The 13722-nt window shown below is 41.2% G+C and overlaps 1 protein-coding gene across 4 annotated transcripts in view; it reads right to left on the reverse strand.

The window, feature by feature from the left end:
• Positions 1-13722, reverse strand: part of SEMA5A (semaphorin 5A) — a 368047-nt gene that overhangs the window by 34125 nt on the left and 320200 nt on the right. For all 4 annotated transcript variants that reach the window (XM_036409220.2, XM_036409216.2, XM_045571872.1 and 1 more), the window contains 2 exons: positions 13112-13255; positions 2390-2537 (listed from right to left, as the gene is read on the reverse strand). In XM_036409220.2, the coding sequence (XP_036265113.1) occupies positions 2390-2537; positions 13112-13255 (292 nt within the window). The remainder of the gene's footprint in view (positions 1-2389; positions 2538-13111; positions 13256-13722) is intronic.

The raw sequence follows: 13722 nt of genomic DNA on the forward strand, positions 1-13722 counted from the left end.
AGGAAGCACTTGTCTTCCAGTGAGAGGGACAGCATCTTAGCACATCATGTAAAAGCCAATTTGGCTGGATAAACAGATGGCTTTTTTAAAAATTAAGAGAGTCTTCTCTTTAATTACAGTGGCAAGTGCCTAGTGCAACTAGACGCAGACAAGAAGAGCTACAGAAATTGACCACAATAAGTGCCCAATTTAGCAGGAACATCAAATCGACTAGATGACTCAAGGAATGTTCTCTATGGATCGATAATCCATGATTAGCCCAAGAGTGTCTTCGGGGCTACAATCAAAGACAGAAGATGCATTTGGAAACAGAAAATTTTTTGACTGTGTTTGGAGGAACAGCTACTAAGGCTTTAAATTCAGAAAGGCATATTTAATTATTTTGTAGCAGTTAAAAATCTGGCATAATTTAAAACAGAGACCTGGGGTTCCCTCTTTTGGATAATGACAACGGGATATTTGTTATGCCTTTTTTTTAAATCAATTTTTAAAATCATATATCAATGTAGACATACAAAAGATTTTAAAACACATGGCCATCGAGTAGAAGAATACTGTTTCTGTGTTTACCTAAGTACCTTTAGGTGTTTTAGTGCCAAGGATAGGAAAAGCTTTATCAGGGAGATTATTGGTGAATTGTAAAGGGAAAAGTCTCTTTTATAGCAGAGAACCTCTACTCATGACAGCTTCTTCTTCCAATTAACTTTGCAATGACTGTGTTTGAATTATTATTGGCAGAAACAAGCCTGAGTATTTTGTGGAGCCACAGAAATCTGTGCAAAACTCTATAATCAGTCTTAAAACTCAATAAATGAAACATTTCTGTGAAATCCTCCAGACTTCCATATCAGTTGCAATTTCCGATATTGTAAATAATTTACATGTTCTAGAGACAGACTTTTGATGGATTAATTCCTATAATCCATCATTTTCTTCTCCCCTTCTGCATCATGCATCACTCTTTAAACTTTATCACCAATTTTCAGGGCTAAATTTCTAAAAACTTACACTTTTGTGGCCACCTGCTGTACCACGTGATTTTGTTAACTGATATTAAGTTTTTCAAAATACTCCAGCTTCTTTCAACAAAATGTGACATTTTGACTCGGACCATCTTTCATAACTGCAAGCTCTTCGCTGAGACATAACAAAAAGAAAGCAAGTTTTGCGTTCCCACATTTAATGAAGGTGCAATATCAAGGCTCAGTGAGGGAGGCTGATCCGTTCCCTCGCAAAAGAACTTGGAAATACAAGTGCACGCATTTTACAAGCACAGCGCAGGGGAAAAGTTCAGACTGTGACCTTCATGAAGATTAAGGTCCTTTGTTGAACTTTCCTGGTAATGGATTACATAAAAATTTGAGATCGAATCCAATAGGCACAACAATTAAGAAAGAGCATGCCTTTGATTATCAGTGGTGAAGTGGCATTTGAGAGGCAGCTTCCATAGGCGGGAAGGAAAGGAGAAAGCAGACACCTCAAGAAGTAACCCATGCAAGGAGCCTGGGCAAGAGACCAACACCAGGGGAAGGGGAATGAGATGCAAGCTCATGGCCCACTCACCCGGACAAATGGCACAGGAGAGGCAGCAATGTGCCTTGGGGAAGGTACTTTGATTTGAGAGTTTAAAGTGTTAAAACAAATAAAACTTTTGAAGGCAGAAGAAAGACAAAATGGCTAGTTGTCTTTTATTCTCTCTGAATTGGCGCCTTTGTGCTCTGAAATGATCCCTGAAAGTCTCTCAGTCCTCAATGTCTTGGGTTTACCCTGCATTCTATGTCTCACTGTGGCTCATAGAGACCTTATCCCGTGTCCCTAAACCAGATATATGGACCAGAATTAAGTAGGCCAGAGTTTCTATCATAGCTCAGAAACGGGAACTGAAAATTAATAAATATGAGAATATTTAATGCAAAAAGCTGAGTTTCCAGTATTTCCTGCAAACATTCTCATTAACCAGAGAAATCTGTCTGATTCACAGGAACTAGTGTGTGCAGAGCACCTACTGCCTGGACATGCCATGTGTACAGAGCATTCAGTGTTTACATTTAATGTTTATGTAACAGATAGTCTAACATTTGCAGACTAGTGAGTAAGAGCATCCGACACCTGCAGGGAATCCATTGTGTACCAAGTGTCCACTGTCTAGTCATGTCATGTTTGCAGAGCCCTTAGTACCCACAGAGCACGCAGTGTGTACAGATAACCTAGTTTTTGCAGAATATCTGTTTACACACATGTTTATAGAGCCTCTAGTTTTGCAGAACACTGAATGCTTGCCATGTATCTTGCGTGTTCAGCGAACTCGGGCAGGAAGACATCTGGTGTGGGCTCACTCTGCTCTCCCAGGTCCAGGCTGAGGGCTGGGGATGAGGAGGACTCTACTCACCACGTTGCAGCCGGCGCAGTCTGGTCCATTCTCGCAAGTCCTGCGGCGAGCCTGGATGCCGCCCCCGCACTGGGCTGTGCACCGCTCCCACGGACCCCAGCCCGTCCAGAACACGTGTGGGGGGCACAGCAGGTGCTCATTGCAGTATCTGTCAAGGAGAAACCGAGAGGAAAAGGAAAGTGCTTGAGAGTGCAACGCGAGGCCCCAGGCCTTCCAGGCTCCGTCCCTGCACCAGATGTTGGGCACATGGGCATGCTCGGCGTGGAGGGGCTTTTGTGTCTGAAGTGATTGCTCGGTGAAGGAGGCGGATGCGGCGCTGGCCATGCTGTGTGCGGCACGGACAATGGGATGCACGGGACACAATGAAGAAAATGCTAAACTCACAATGCAGAATGGATCTTCCTGTGCAGCCAATTAAAGGAGAAACAAACAAAACAAAACCCTTCAAATAGACACCCAAAAAATGAGAACACGCAGAAAATACCTAGGTAGGGCATTTATCTTCTAAACATACACATTGAAAGATAAAGCAGGTTATGACTACAAAGTCAGCAAAAGTGTATTTGGATTTCATTTCTCATCCCTGAATCCAATAAGGCTCATAGTCCTGTTAATGTAATAAGTTAAAGAAAGGTTAAAGCCAGATTTTAGCATAAAGCTTCATGTCATATACTGCTTAGGTTACTGCATTTTTTAATTTATCTGCAGACTCCTAGAATCATGTCCAACCCCGACTGGCTATCTAAAAAGAACTGCGTTACTACTTGCAAACACTAGTCTTATTTTTATGGTTGAATATATTGTACTTCTATATATACATACATGTTGCCAATTTTTAGCCAAATATGCAAGGGCTTCTTAAGCTGTATATGAGTCAAATCTCTCCTCATTCTTTGATAGTACAAGTGAAATGAAGTGATGTGAGGGAAACAAATAGACAAACAAAACCCAAGAAACAGCCAGGCGTTCTACATGTTACAACTCATGGGCAGGAAGATGGACTCTTAACACAGCCAAAGTCAGTGAGACACAGCTGGCCATTTAAATGACTATTTAAACCAATAGCCCATCCACTCTGCACAAATATAGCTTCTAGAGAAAACTAGGATGCAAGATGTTTCTGTCTTCCCCCTACCCCATCTATGTCACCACCTTTAGAAACAGGAGGCAGATGGTCCACTACCTTTAATGTCATCATGATTAATACTAGTAAACACCTAATCTTGCAGGGCACTGTGCAAAGGCCATTATAGAGAGGTCTTTCCTGTCACAGATGTTTACAGCCTGAGATGAATGCCGGGAGATAGATACAGCCCAGGATGCTCAGGACACACAGCCCTATCTCAATGCGAGGAAAACAGGAGCAAATGACAGCTGGTTTCCAGAAACCAGGGAAAGTGACTTAGGGAGCATGATTCCCTGGTGGCAAATATTGGGAAGATTCAACAGTTTCATCATCAAACCAAGAAAACGCTACAGAGAATATGAAGGCTTGGGGGAACAGGTAGTGACAAAAGATTATAAAAACAAAACAAAAACAGGCCAAGCTGAAGGGAGTCAATGAGGTGAGGCACAGGGAGCATCGACTGGCATTCTAGAAAACAATGGAAAATAGAAATGGGAAGAGTGAAGTGAGGTCACTAAGAACGGAAAAAGATGGCAGAAAGTTTAACTTTATAAGGAACTAAGAAAATCACACAGAACTCCAGAGACCAAATAGTACCATCTGAGATAGAGTGGACAGTGGTCCACAGGGTTCGGTGGCTCATCCCCCTGGAGCCCTGGAGCCCCCCAAGTTTGAGGAGTGCTCCACACTTGAGGGTGGGATCTGGTCTACAAAAGACAGAAGAGGTGAGGCCACCTGCAAGAAGAGCTAATGGAGCAAGTTCCAGCCAGGAGAATCGAGATTGCAACAAGTGAAGAGAGAGATAGTCCAAGCCCAACAAACATGATGGTGGTGGAAGGAGTAGAGGAAGGGATACACATGGGATGTGGTGTAGCGGGAATAAGTTACTGCAACTGTGTGAATGTACAGTCAAAACAACACATGGTAGAGTCAAAAGTCAGCCTCTCAAGTGAAAATGGGAGGAATGCTTACTTCCCAGGAGAGAGAGTTGACAGATCCTGGCAGAAAAAGCCTCCAGAGTGCAGAACCAATCACACTAATGGTTCTCTAAATGTTCATATAAAAGAGTAGCCAGTGGGCCCTGTGGCTAAGTTGACTGGGCATCCTCCTATACACCAGAAGGTTGCTGGCTTGCCTAGTCAGGGGCACATACCCAGGTTGCAGGCTCAATATAGAGAGAAGACTACAATGCATGATGTTTCTGTCTTTCTCTGCACCCATCCCATCTCCCTTTAGAAACGGGAGGCAGAGGGTACTACTTGTGAGGCTAAGTCAGTTAGCTTCTTACCCAGAGAGAGTCTGCTCTAAGGCAAAGCAGGAGGCAATTGATCAATGCTGTGCTCTCATGTTGACTTCTCTCCCCGACCCCCCCTCTAAAAATCAATAAAATGGTCTTTAAAAAAATAAAAGAATAGTCAATGGAACTGAAGAGTCATCACTCTTCATCCTTTCCACTTTTGAGACAAGAGGAAACATTAGGTTTCCCTCTTAAGAAGTCACATACAGTCTCCCAGGGCCCTGGCTCTCAGGTCAGGGTCCAGGTCATGGAAGAGAAGACCTTCTAATTAAGAGACCTCTAGATAAAAGAGCCAAAACGAAATTGAGGATATAATAGATTAAAATAATGTGACTGTAGGAAGCACGTGCAAATGTGTAGAGTTACAATATGTAAAGCATCCCGACTGCTCAGAGATTACTAACATATGTGTTAGTGCAATAACTGTTCCAAGAGGAAATTGCCATTTATTTTAAGAACATATTTGGAAGCAGTAAGTCAAGAAAACTCAGAATATCAGAACTCTCAGCATGCGATTCAAAATCTCCGAGTGCAGCTTCTCACTGTGGGTATAATGAGAAGTAGAAAACCACCTCCTGTTTCCAAGTGGATCCACTGACATTTAAAAGGGATGGGCATTCTAGAGGCCTCGGCCCTAATTTCAGCTTTCAAAAACATAAACAAACAAGAAAAGGGTAGGCAGAGCAAAGGAAATAAGAGACCTTTGACTTTTAATAAGAAGTACAAAAGGGAGCTACCATTTCCCCATAGCAAAATAAATCACAGTGCATAAAAGCTTCCTCACATTTGCCTGTCGCAGGCCACCTTTAAAGGCACCCAGCTTGTGGTTAGAAGTAAAAATCTATTTCAGGAGAATCTGAAAAGTGCATGGAGCAAAGAACTGTCAACCAGTGGTAATCAATTGCATATCTGGCTGCATGTGAAGGCTGGCCACAGCCTGCCCTCCTTTTCTTTGTCTTCCTCCTCCAGAGGGATCCGGAGGAAAAAGCTCCCCCTGGTTTTATGAACATGTCACCGTCTGCAAGGGAGGTCAATAAGGAAGGCAGACACTTGTAGGTTCTTCGGTTCGTCTATGGGTTTTTATTCACAAATCCACCCAGAGAAGCAAAGCCTTTGTAAACCCCTAACTCTTGACACTCTGAAATTTTAAGAAAGAAGTGCCCCTCTGGTCCCCAGGCTCTCCTACCCCAAGTAATACATTCTCCCAAGACAGTGGTAGGCAAACTGTGGCTCTCGAGCCACAGGCGGCTCTTTGGCCCCTTGAGTTTTTACAAAGGCCAGCTTAGGAAGACCTTAATTAAGGTAATGACAATGTACCTACCTATATAGTTTAAGTTTAAAAAATTTGGCTCTCAAAAAAAATTTCAATTGTTTATTGTTGATATTTGGCTCTGTTGACTAATGAGTTTGCTGGCCACTGTCCTAAGAGATGCATCTCTCAATAAACTATTCTTTACTGGTCACAAACGAAAATGCAAACTAAAGGTTAGTTACCTTGGAAACTCTGCTTGTTCAAGGATTCTTATTATTTATGGATCAGGTACCTACACGGTGGGCCAGCTGTTGGATCCTTGTGACTCTAGTCCTCTCATGCGGCTGCCTTTACCAAATAACAAGCTACACATTTCTGAACTGTTAAGGCTCTCTTGTATCTCTAGTATTTTAAATCACCGACAGCCACAGATGCATTTCATGATGCATTAAAAATTAAGATTCTAATTTTGCCCATGACTGCTTATTCTCATTTTGTATTTAAAAGTTAATTAATGACCCAGCAATATTTCTCCCTAAATTATCCATTTTCCCACAAACCTTGCCTCTATGAAAAGAAATGCTTTTCATAAACCCATATAGACTAGATTCTCACCACTGTATCATGTTTCATTGTGTTATAAATTGTATTCTGTTATGGTTAGGGCCATGATAGCTTCTCACTGCAACCTGTGTTAAGCTGAACCAATCACAGCCCTGTCAGAACTGTTTTTCCTTAGTTCTCTCTAAGTGATCGTCTCTAAGTGGCCATACTGAAATAATGGAATCTTTTGTGGCACCACAGAATCTGTATGTACACTGTGTCCACCATAGTATTAATTTTTATCCTAAGAGAAAGCTAAGTTAACCCATTAGAGGAGATACTGACCTTAAAAGAGCTCACTAAGGATCAAGTAAACACACTCATGAAGAAGAAGAATCATATAATAGCCCCCATTCATTCCTTTCACTTAACACTAACCTGGTGCCCATGATCCTCATCTCCTGGAATCCACACACGGGTATAATCCCCTCCCATTCAGTGTTGGGGGAACCTGTGACTTGCTCCTAACAAATAGACTGTGGCAAAAATGACAGGCTATCACTTCCATGCTTAAGTTACATAAGATCATGATTGTAATGCCCCTATTTCAGGAAAATGCTCCTGTGCTAGCTTTGAGGAAGCAAACAGTCAGGTTGGAAAGGCGCAGGTGGCAGGGAACAGAGGGCAGCTTCTGGCCAACAGCTTCAGTCCAACAGCACACAAGAAATTGCATGCTGCCAGTGACAGGGATTTGGGAGGCAGCTCTTCTGCAGTTGCACTTCAGATGAGAACACAGCCCTGGTCTCCTCCTTGGTGGCAGCTTTGGGGGTTCCTAAAGCAAAGGATGCAGGTATATTGTGTTCACTCTACAAACCCCCAGAAACTGTGCACCAATAACCATGTTAAGGCAGCTGAGTTTGTGGTAGTATAATTATGTAATAATTAGTGAAACAGATTTTAGTACCTATATATGCGGCACTACTATATGAAATACCTAAAAATGTGAAAGTGGCTTTGGGACCAGGGAATTGGATAGAAGCAAACAGAAATTTGAGTAGCATGGTAGAGAAAACCTAAATTACCTTGAACAACCTATTAGTATAAATCTAGATTTTGTGGATGCTGCCAGTGAGAATTTAAAAGGTTAGAGAATAAAGAACTAAAACTCAACAACAAAATCAACCCAACCAGAAAATGAGCTAAGGACTTGAATAGACATTTCCAAAAAAGATATACAGATGGCCAATGTACAGATGCTCAACGTCATTAGTCCTTAGGGAAATACAAATCAAAACCATAATGAGAAACCACTTTATAGCTACTGGGATGGCTATAAAATAAAATAAAATAAAAAGTAAAGTAAAAAGGATTGTTGGTGAGAATGTGAAAAAATGACTGTTTCCCTTATATATTGCTGGTAGAAATGTAAAATGGTGCAACCATTGTGGAAAACATTTTGCAGTTCCTCAAAAACCTAAACATAGAATTAACATAAGATCCAGCAATTCTACTTTAAGATAAATCCACATAAGAAATGAAGCAGGAATGAACAGACATGCATATGCCAGAGTTTACTGCAATGTTATTTACAATAAACAAAATGTGGAAATATCCCACATGTCAACTAATGGGTAAATAGATAAATACAATATGGTATAGCCATACAGTCAAATGTTATTCAGCCATGAAAAAGGAAATATGCTTCTGATACATGCTACAACATGGATGAACCTTGAAAACATTATGCTCAATGAAATAAGCCACATAGAAGAGGGCAGACATCACCTGATTTTATATGAAATAGCTAGTCTAGGCAAATCCATAGAAAGAGAGAGTATAGATTAGAAGATACAAGGGATTGCAAAGAAGGAGAAAAAGACAGTTATTACTTAATAGTTTCAGAATTTCTGATTGGGAGGATGAAAAAGTTTTAGAAATAGATGGTGACAAGGATAGCACAATATTCTCAATGCAATTTATGCCACTAAATTGTACACTTAAATAATTAAATGGCAAGTTTTATGTTATACATGACAACAAAAGTTAAAAAGGAAATAAGAACATATTCACAAAATTGCTGCTGAAGTTATGAAAGCAGAACATGTAAGTGTCAAATAGTTATGTAGTTAAGAAAATTCCCAGAGAAAGGAGTGGAGGTACTTCTTCGTTTCTTCTTCCTGTTTATGGTTAAATGTGTGATAAAATAAAGAAATTGAGGGAAGAAATATTAAACAGATGGAACCAGGGCCGAATCATTTTGGCAATCCTGAGACTCTCCACAGGGCAAAAGATGCTAAAATCAAGAAAAACCTTCTGAGCATGCAGGAAACTGCTGAGGATGTGACTATACAACCTTTTGTTAAAACCTCAGAAGGATCAAATGATCAGAGTAGTATTCGGTCACACAAAGGGTCCTTTCAAGAGGTCAAGAGCAAGGACTTGTCTCTCAGCCATCTTGGCAGGATTCCCAGGTAGAGCAGGGCTATCTCACAAGCATCTGTGGGTGTAGATTTATTTAGTGGAGTCAATGCCAAGGAAGACCAGGGAAGATCCACAGAGTTTTTTTTCAGCCAAGTACCAACTTGGATTGTAAGAGACATGGGAAGTACAAATCTAATGAGGCTCTAGAAAACCCAAAATTCTACTGGAAGAAAGCAGGCTGATGAGAGCACCCAGAAGCAAGCATATACTACCTTTTAAAGGAAATAAGATTCAGGAAGTGGAACTGAGAGCACAGAAGGCAAAGCCATGAACCAGGGCAAATTATGGCCAGGCCTTGAAACTTAATTGAGCACACACACCCCTATCCCACTCCCACCCTACCCCCAGTACCTCCCAACACCTATCTTTCTAGCTTTCAGAATTTCTATGCAGCAGTGGTTACATTTCCCCCTTTTCAACAGAAATGTCCATAGCAGGTACCCTTTGCCTGTTCCCCCATAGCATGTTGGGTACATTGGTCACAGATCACTTGTCTCTCATGTTGACAAACCGAAAGGAACCACATGGAGGGAACCTCAATTACATGTGGGCCCAATTTACATGATAAAAGTCCTGACATTTGGTGAAATGATTTAATGGTATCAAATGTTAGGAGACCTTGGGAGTGGGTGAGATGCATTTTGCATGTGAAGGGATGTGAATGACTAAGGGACAGGTAATCTACAGATTATGACACAAACTCTCAGGTGACTGCAATGATCCCCGAATTCTGGTATCCAAGTCCTGTGTAAGCTTCCCTCCTGAGTGCAGACAAGAAATGTGTCTTACTTCCAAACAAAGGAATATGCAAGCTGATGGCATGCCAGCTTGTGGTGAGGTAATACAAGAGTGTATATACCCTCGGGTCCCCTGTCTCTCCCACCCCACCTTCCCAATCTCCTTACTAGATTTGAGGAAGTAAATGACCATGATAAGAAGGCTTATTTGGCAAGTAACTGAGGGCATACTCTGGCTAACAACTAATAAGAAACCAGAGTCCTCATTTTGAAAGCCCATGAGGAACTGAATGCTGACAATAACCACCATGATTTGGAAGTAAGCCCTTCCCTAGTTGACCCTAAGATGAGATCACATCTCTGGCCCAGCAGAGAACCCAGATAAGTCGTAATGGATCGCCGGATGACTGAGGCTGAGAAATAATAATAATAATAATAATAATAATAATAATAATAATAAAGGTATGTGGTTTTGGAACTGTTGTTACAGAGCAGGAGGAAACTAGCACAGATCATGACATTTGCTTTTGGATAATATTCAGACAAAAGACCATGGCTTCATCCTTGTTGGTGGCTTCTTTGGAAATCAAGTTTCTACACAGTTCCTGATACTGGTGAAAATCATTTCTGGGTAATTTGGAACAGATAAACAAAGTGTCCATTGCTTTTAGAGTGTATGTAAAAAAATAAGGTATTTTCTTTATTATTTCGAAAAAAGTGATATGAATATTTCCGAGATGTTTGTTGCAATAAAGTTCTCATTGAATTATTCCCCATTTGGGAGATTTGGTCTCAATGACCACCGCTAATCCTGGCTTTAACATAGGGGCGTTTTGGGGGAGAATCAGTCTATTTGCTGCAGTCTCTGAGAAGTTCTTAGGGTTGTTGGAGTTTAAATACACCTGGCATCATTGTGTTAATGGTAGTGGATGCTTATTCCTTGGCCTTTTGTTCCTTCCAATGGAGACCAGGTTTCCTTTAATCTTCAGTTTACCTCTAAAATGTCTGTAATGGGTGGTATTCCTTTATATTACTTAGGTGACCTCCAACCTGCCACAGAACATGGCAAATCTAAGAATTATTTGCTTGTGGAGACCAAGGAAGAAATATCATGTTCTTGGTTTTTCTGGTTTTCATTAACCTCTTGCCAAGCCACTAAGGCTATTCAATAGAAAGGCTTCAGTTTTATAAAAATCTTACATAGTCCCTGTTCTTAACATCCATCCATTTATTACATAAATCCAAATTTCCTCCATTAACCAAATGTTTATTTAGCCCAAATGAGCATTTCTTCTGTTAAAAAAAAAAAAAAAGAAAGAAAGAACATTTGAATGCAAGTCCTCCAAACACTAGCCATTCTGATCTTTTCCTAAAAACATAGCTTTAAGAACAATCCTAAATGAGTACTGAACATACATATATGTTTACCAGAGCTAAACAGCTCAATGCTTCCTGGGTGCTCAGCCCGGGAAAGGTGACCACAGGTGTGGGATGTGTAGAGGTGCTGGGATTCTAAGAGCAGCTCCTCACAGGTGAAGGTGGTTTTGCCTGAGTGGGCTGTGTTCTATGACAATGTATAGCATTTTAAAAAGGAATTTATTGGGGTGACATTGGTTCACATAACCATACAGGTTTCAAGTGTACAACTCAATAAAACATCATCTGAACACTGTATCATTTACCCCTTGCCCCATATTTTTCCTCTTTACCCACCTCCACTCACCCTCCAACCCCCTTTTCCCTCTGGCTGTCACCATACTGTTGTCTATGTCTATGTGTCCTGTTGTGTGTGTGTGTGTGTGTGTGCGTGTGTGTGTTTTGCTTAATCCCTTCATCTTCTTTCACCCAATCCCCCAACCACTCTTCCCTCTGACAGCTGTCATTCTATTCCAAATATTCATACCTCTGTTTCTATTTTTGTTTGTCAGGTTATTTTTTTTTTCATTAGATTCCACATATATGTGAGATCATAGGGTATTTGTCTTTCTCTGACTGGCTTACTACCAACCAAAATTAAATCTTACAAGGCTTAGAAATAGCAGGGAGACCGCTCTCCCATAATCAGCTTTCTTACCAACTAATATTAGCTCAGAAATGATATACTTTCTTGAGACTATCTTGGGGCAACTACTTAAAAAATGACCACCCTGCACTGCAAAAATCAGCTTTCATGTGCCTCAGAGTTGAAAGGAATAAAATCTTAATTGGTAATTTAGGAACACGGTGAAGAAAGAAAAAAATGATATTGTCTGGTTGTTTTGAGATTGTAATAAATACATAGTAGAGGATTATCTGTATGGCAAGACTATGTGTAAGTATAATATATAAATATTACATTGTCTATATAAATATTTACCACATTACAAATGTCTGCACACGGTATTTTATGAGGCTCCCAGTGAATCCATATCACAAGATCCAAGCCTTATCACATTTTAATTAAAAGGTATTGAAAGTCATTTTCTTTCACATGGGACTAATACAATAAGTTTATGGGAGTGTGGCAGAATAAGAACCCCGAAAGTGATGTGAAAATTACCTACTTGGATATTCTCCAACGACCATAAATGGAAATGTACTTTAAATATGCAAGAGAGAGTGAAATACCACAACTGTAGATTTTATGAGGCCAGAATAAAATGTCTGATTCTATAAAAACCAACAAACTGTTAAATGCAAGACTGAACTGAACTGTCCCTAGGACGTGCTGAAAGCTTAAAATACACACGGGACAGATTGCCCCACCCTGGGTCCTACCGTAGCTGAACCGAGGGTGTCTGGTAATAGAAGAGTGTGTACTAGTTATAGATATAACCAAAACCTTCTCTAGGTTCCCACCTATGCTCCAGCTACTTAGTGTAGTTCTGATGGAGACCCTCACTTCATCTGGCCAGCACATCTGGACCCAGGACCGCCTTTGCTCTTACACGGAACTGGAGGTTTTGAGACTGGGACAGCTAGATTCCAACAAACACAAGCTTTCTCCAGCAAACACACTTGCTGAGCTCCACAGACAGGGGCAGGTTGCCCACTGTGCCTGGAGCTCCAGTCCATTGGGAACTGCTCAGTTAAGAGGACCACACAGGGACCACAGCAGCCCAGGGAAGCTGTCAACACGAGGCTTTGGTCAAAGTTTAAGGAGTCAGGAAAAGAGGACAGTTCAACTCAACAGAAAGGGTTGCCACAGATAAGCTAAGTTGGATCCAGAAATAAAACCGCAGGGAACCGACCGCACTGGAATGACAGAAAGTGGGAGGATGGCAATGCTGGGCAGAGCGGTACATACCTTTCCTCCCGGTTCTGTCCCACGCACACCCTGCCCCCGTGCCGGGGCGTGGGGTTGCTGCAGGACCGCTGGCGCACCTGGAAGCCGATCCCACAGGTGGTGCTGCAGGGAGACCAGGAGGTCCAGGGGGTCCAGCCTCCATTCCTGGGGGAGGAAGCAATGCAGTCACTGAGTCACACTGGCTCAGAGTCCATCCCTCGTCTACACCCACCTCCCAATAAAGGTGCTTCCCTACGTGGACCACCGATAACGTGTGTGAAGAGAAAGGGAACTAGGACCATGCATCCTAGGGATCTGTTACTGTGAGATTTTTCTCCCTGGTATCTGATGTCAGAGTCCGGGTAGGAAATTTAAGAGTGACATTTTAAGTGCACTATAAAGAATTCAAAATGGGCTATATTAGAAACTATTAAGAAACATTCATTTTGAAAATGTAAATCTAATAAGCAATGTTAATTCATTGAAAAGCAATTAGAGATGAATCCCCCTAACTCTAGAATGTATACTTTCACTTGACTTGTACTATTTTAGTTTTAATTTAAAGTACACATATAAACAAAACAATGATCTAAATCTACACATAATGCTTACTTTTAAAATCAATGAAAATC

This window comes from Pipistrellus kuhlii, unplaced genomic scaffold (genome assembly GCF_014108245.1).
Source record: "Pipistrellus kuhlii isolate mPipKuh1 unplaced genomic scaffold, mPipKuh1.p scaffold_m20_p_4, whole genome shotgun sequence".
NCBI lineage: Eukaryota > Metazoa > Chordata > Mammalia > Chiroptera > Vespertilionidae > Pipistrellus > Pipistrellus kuhlii.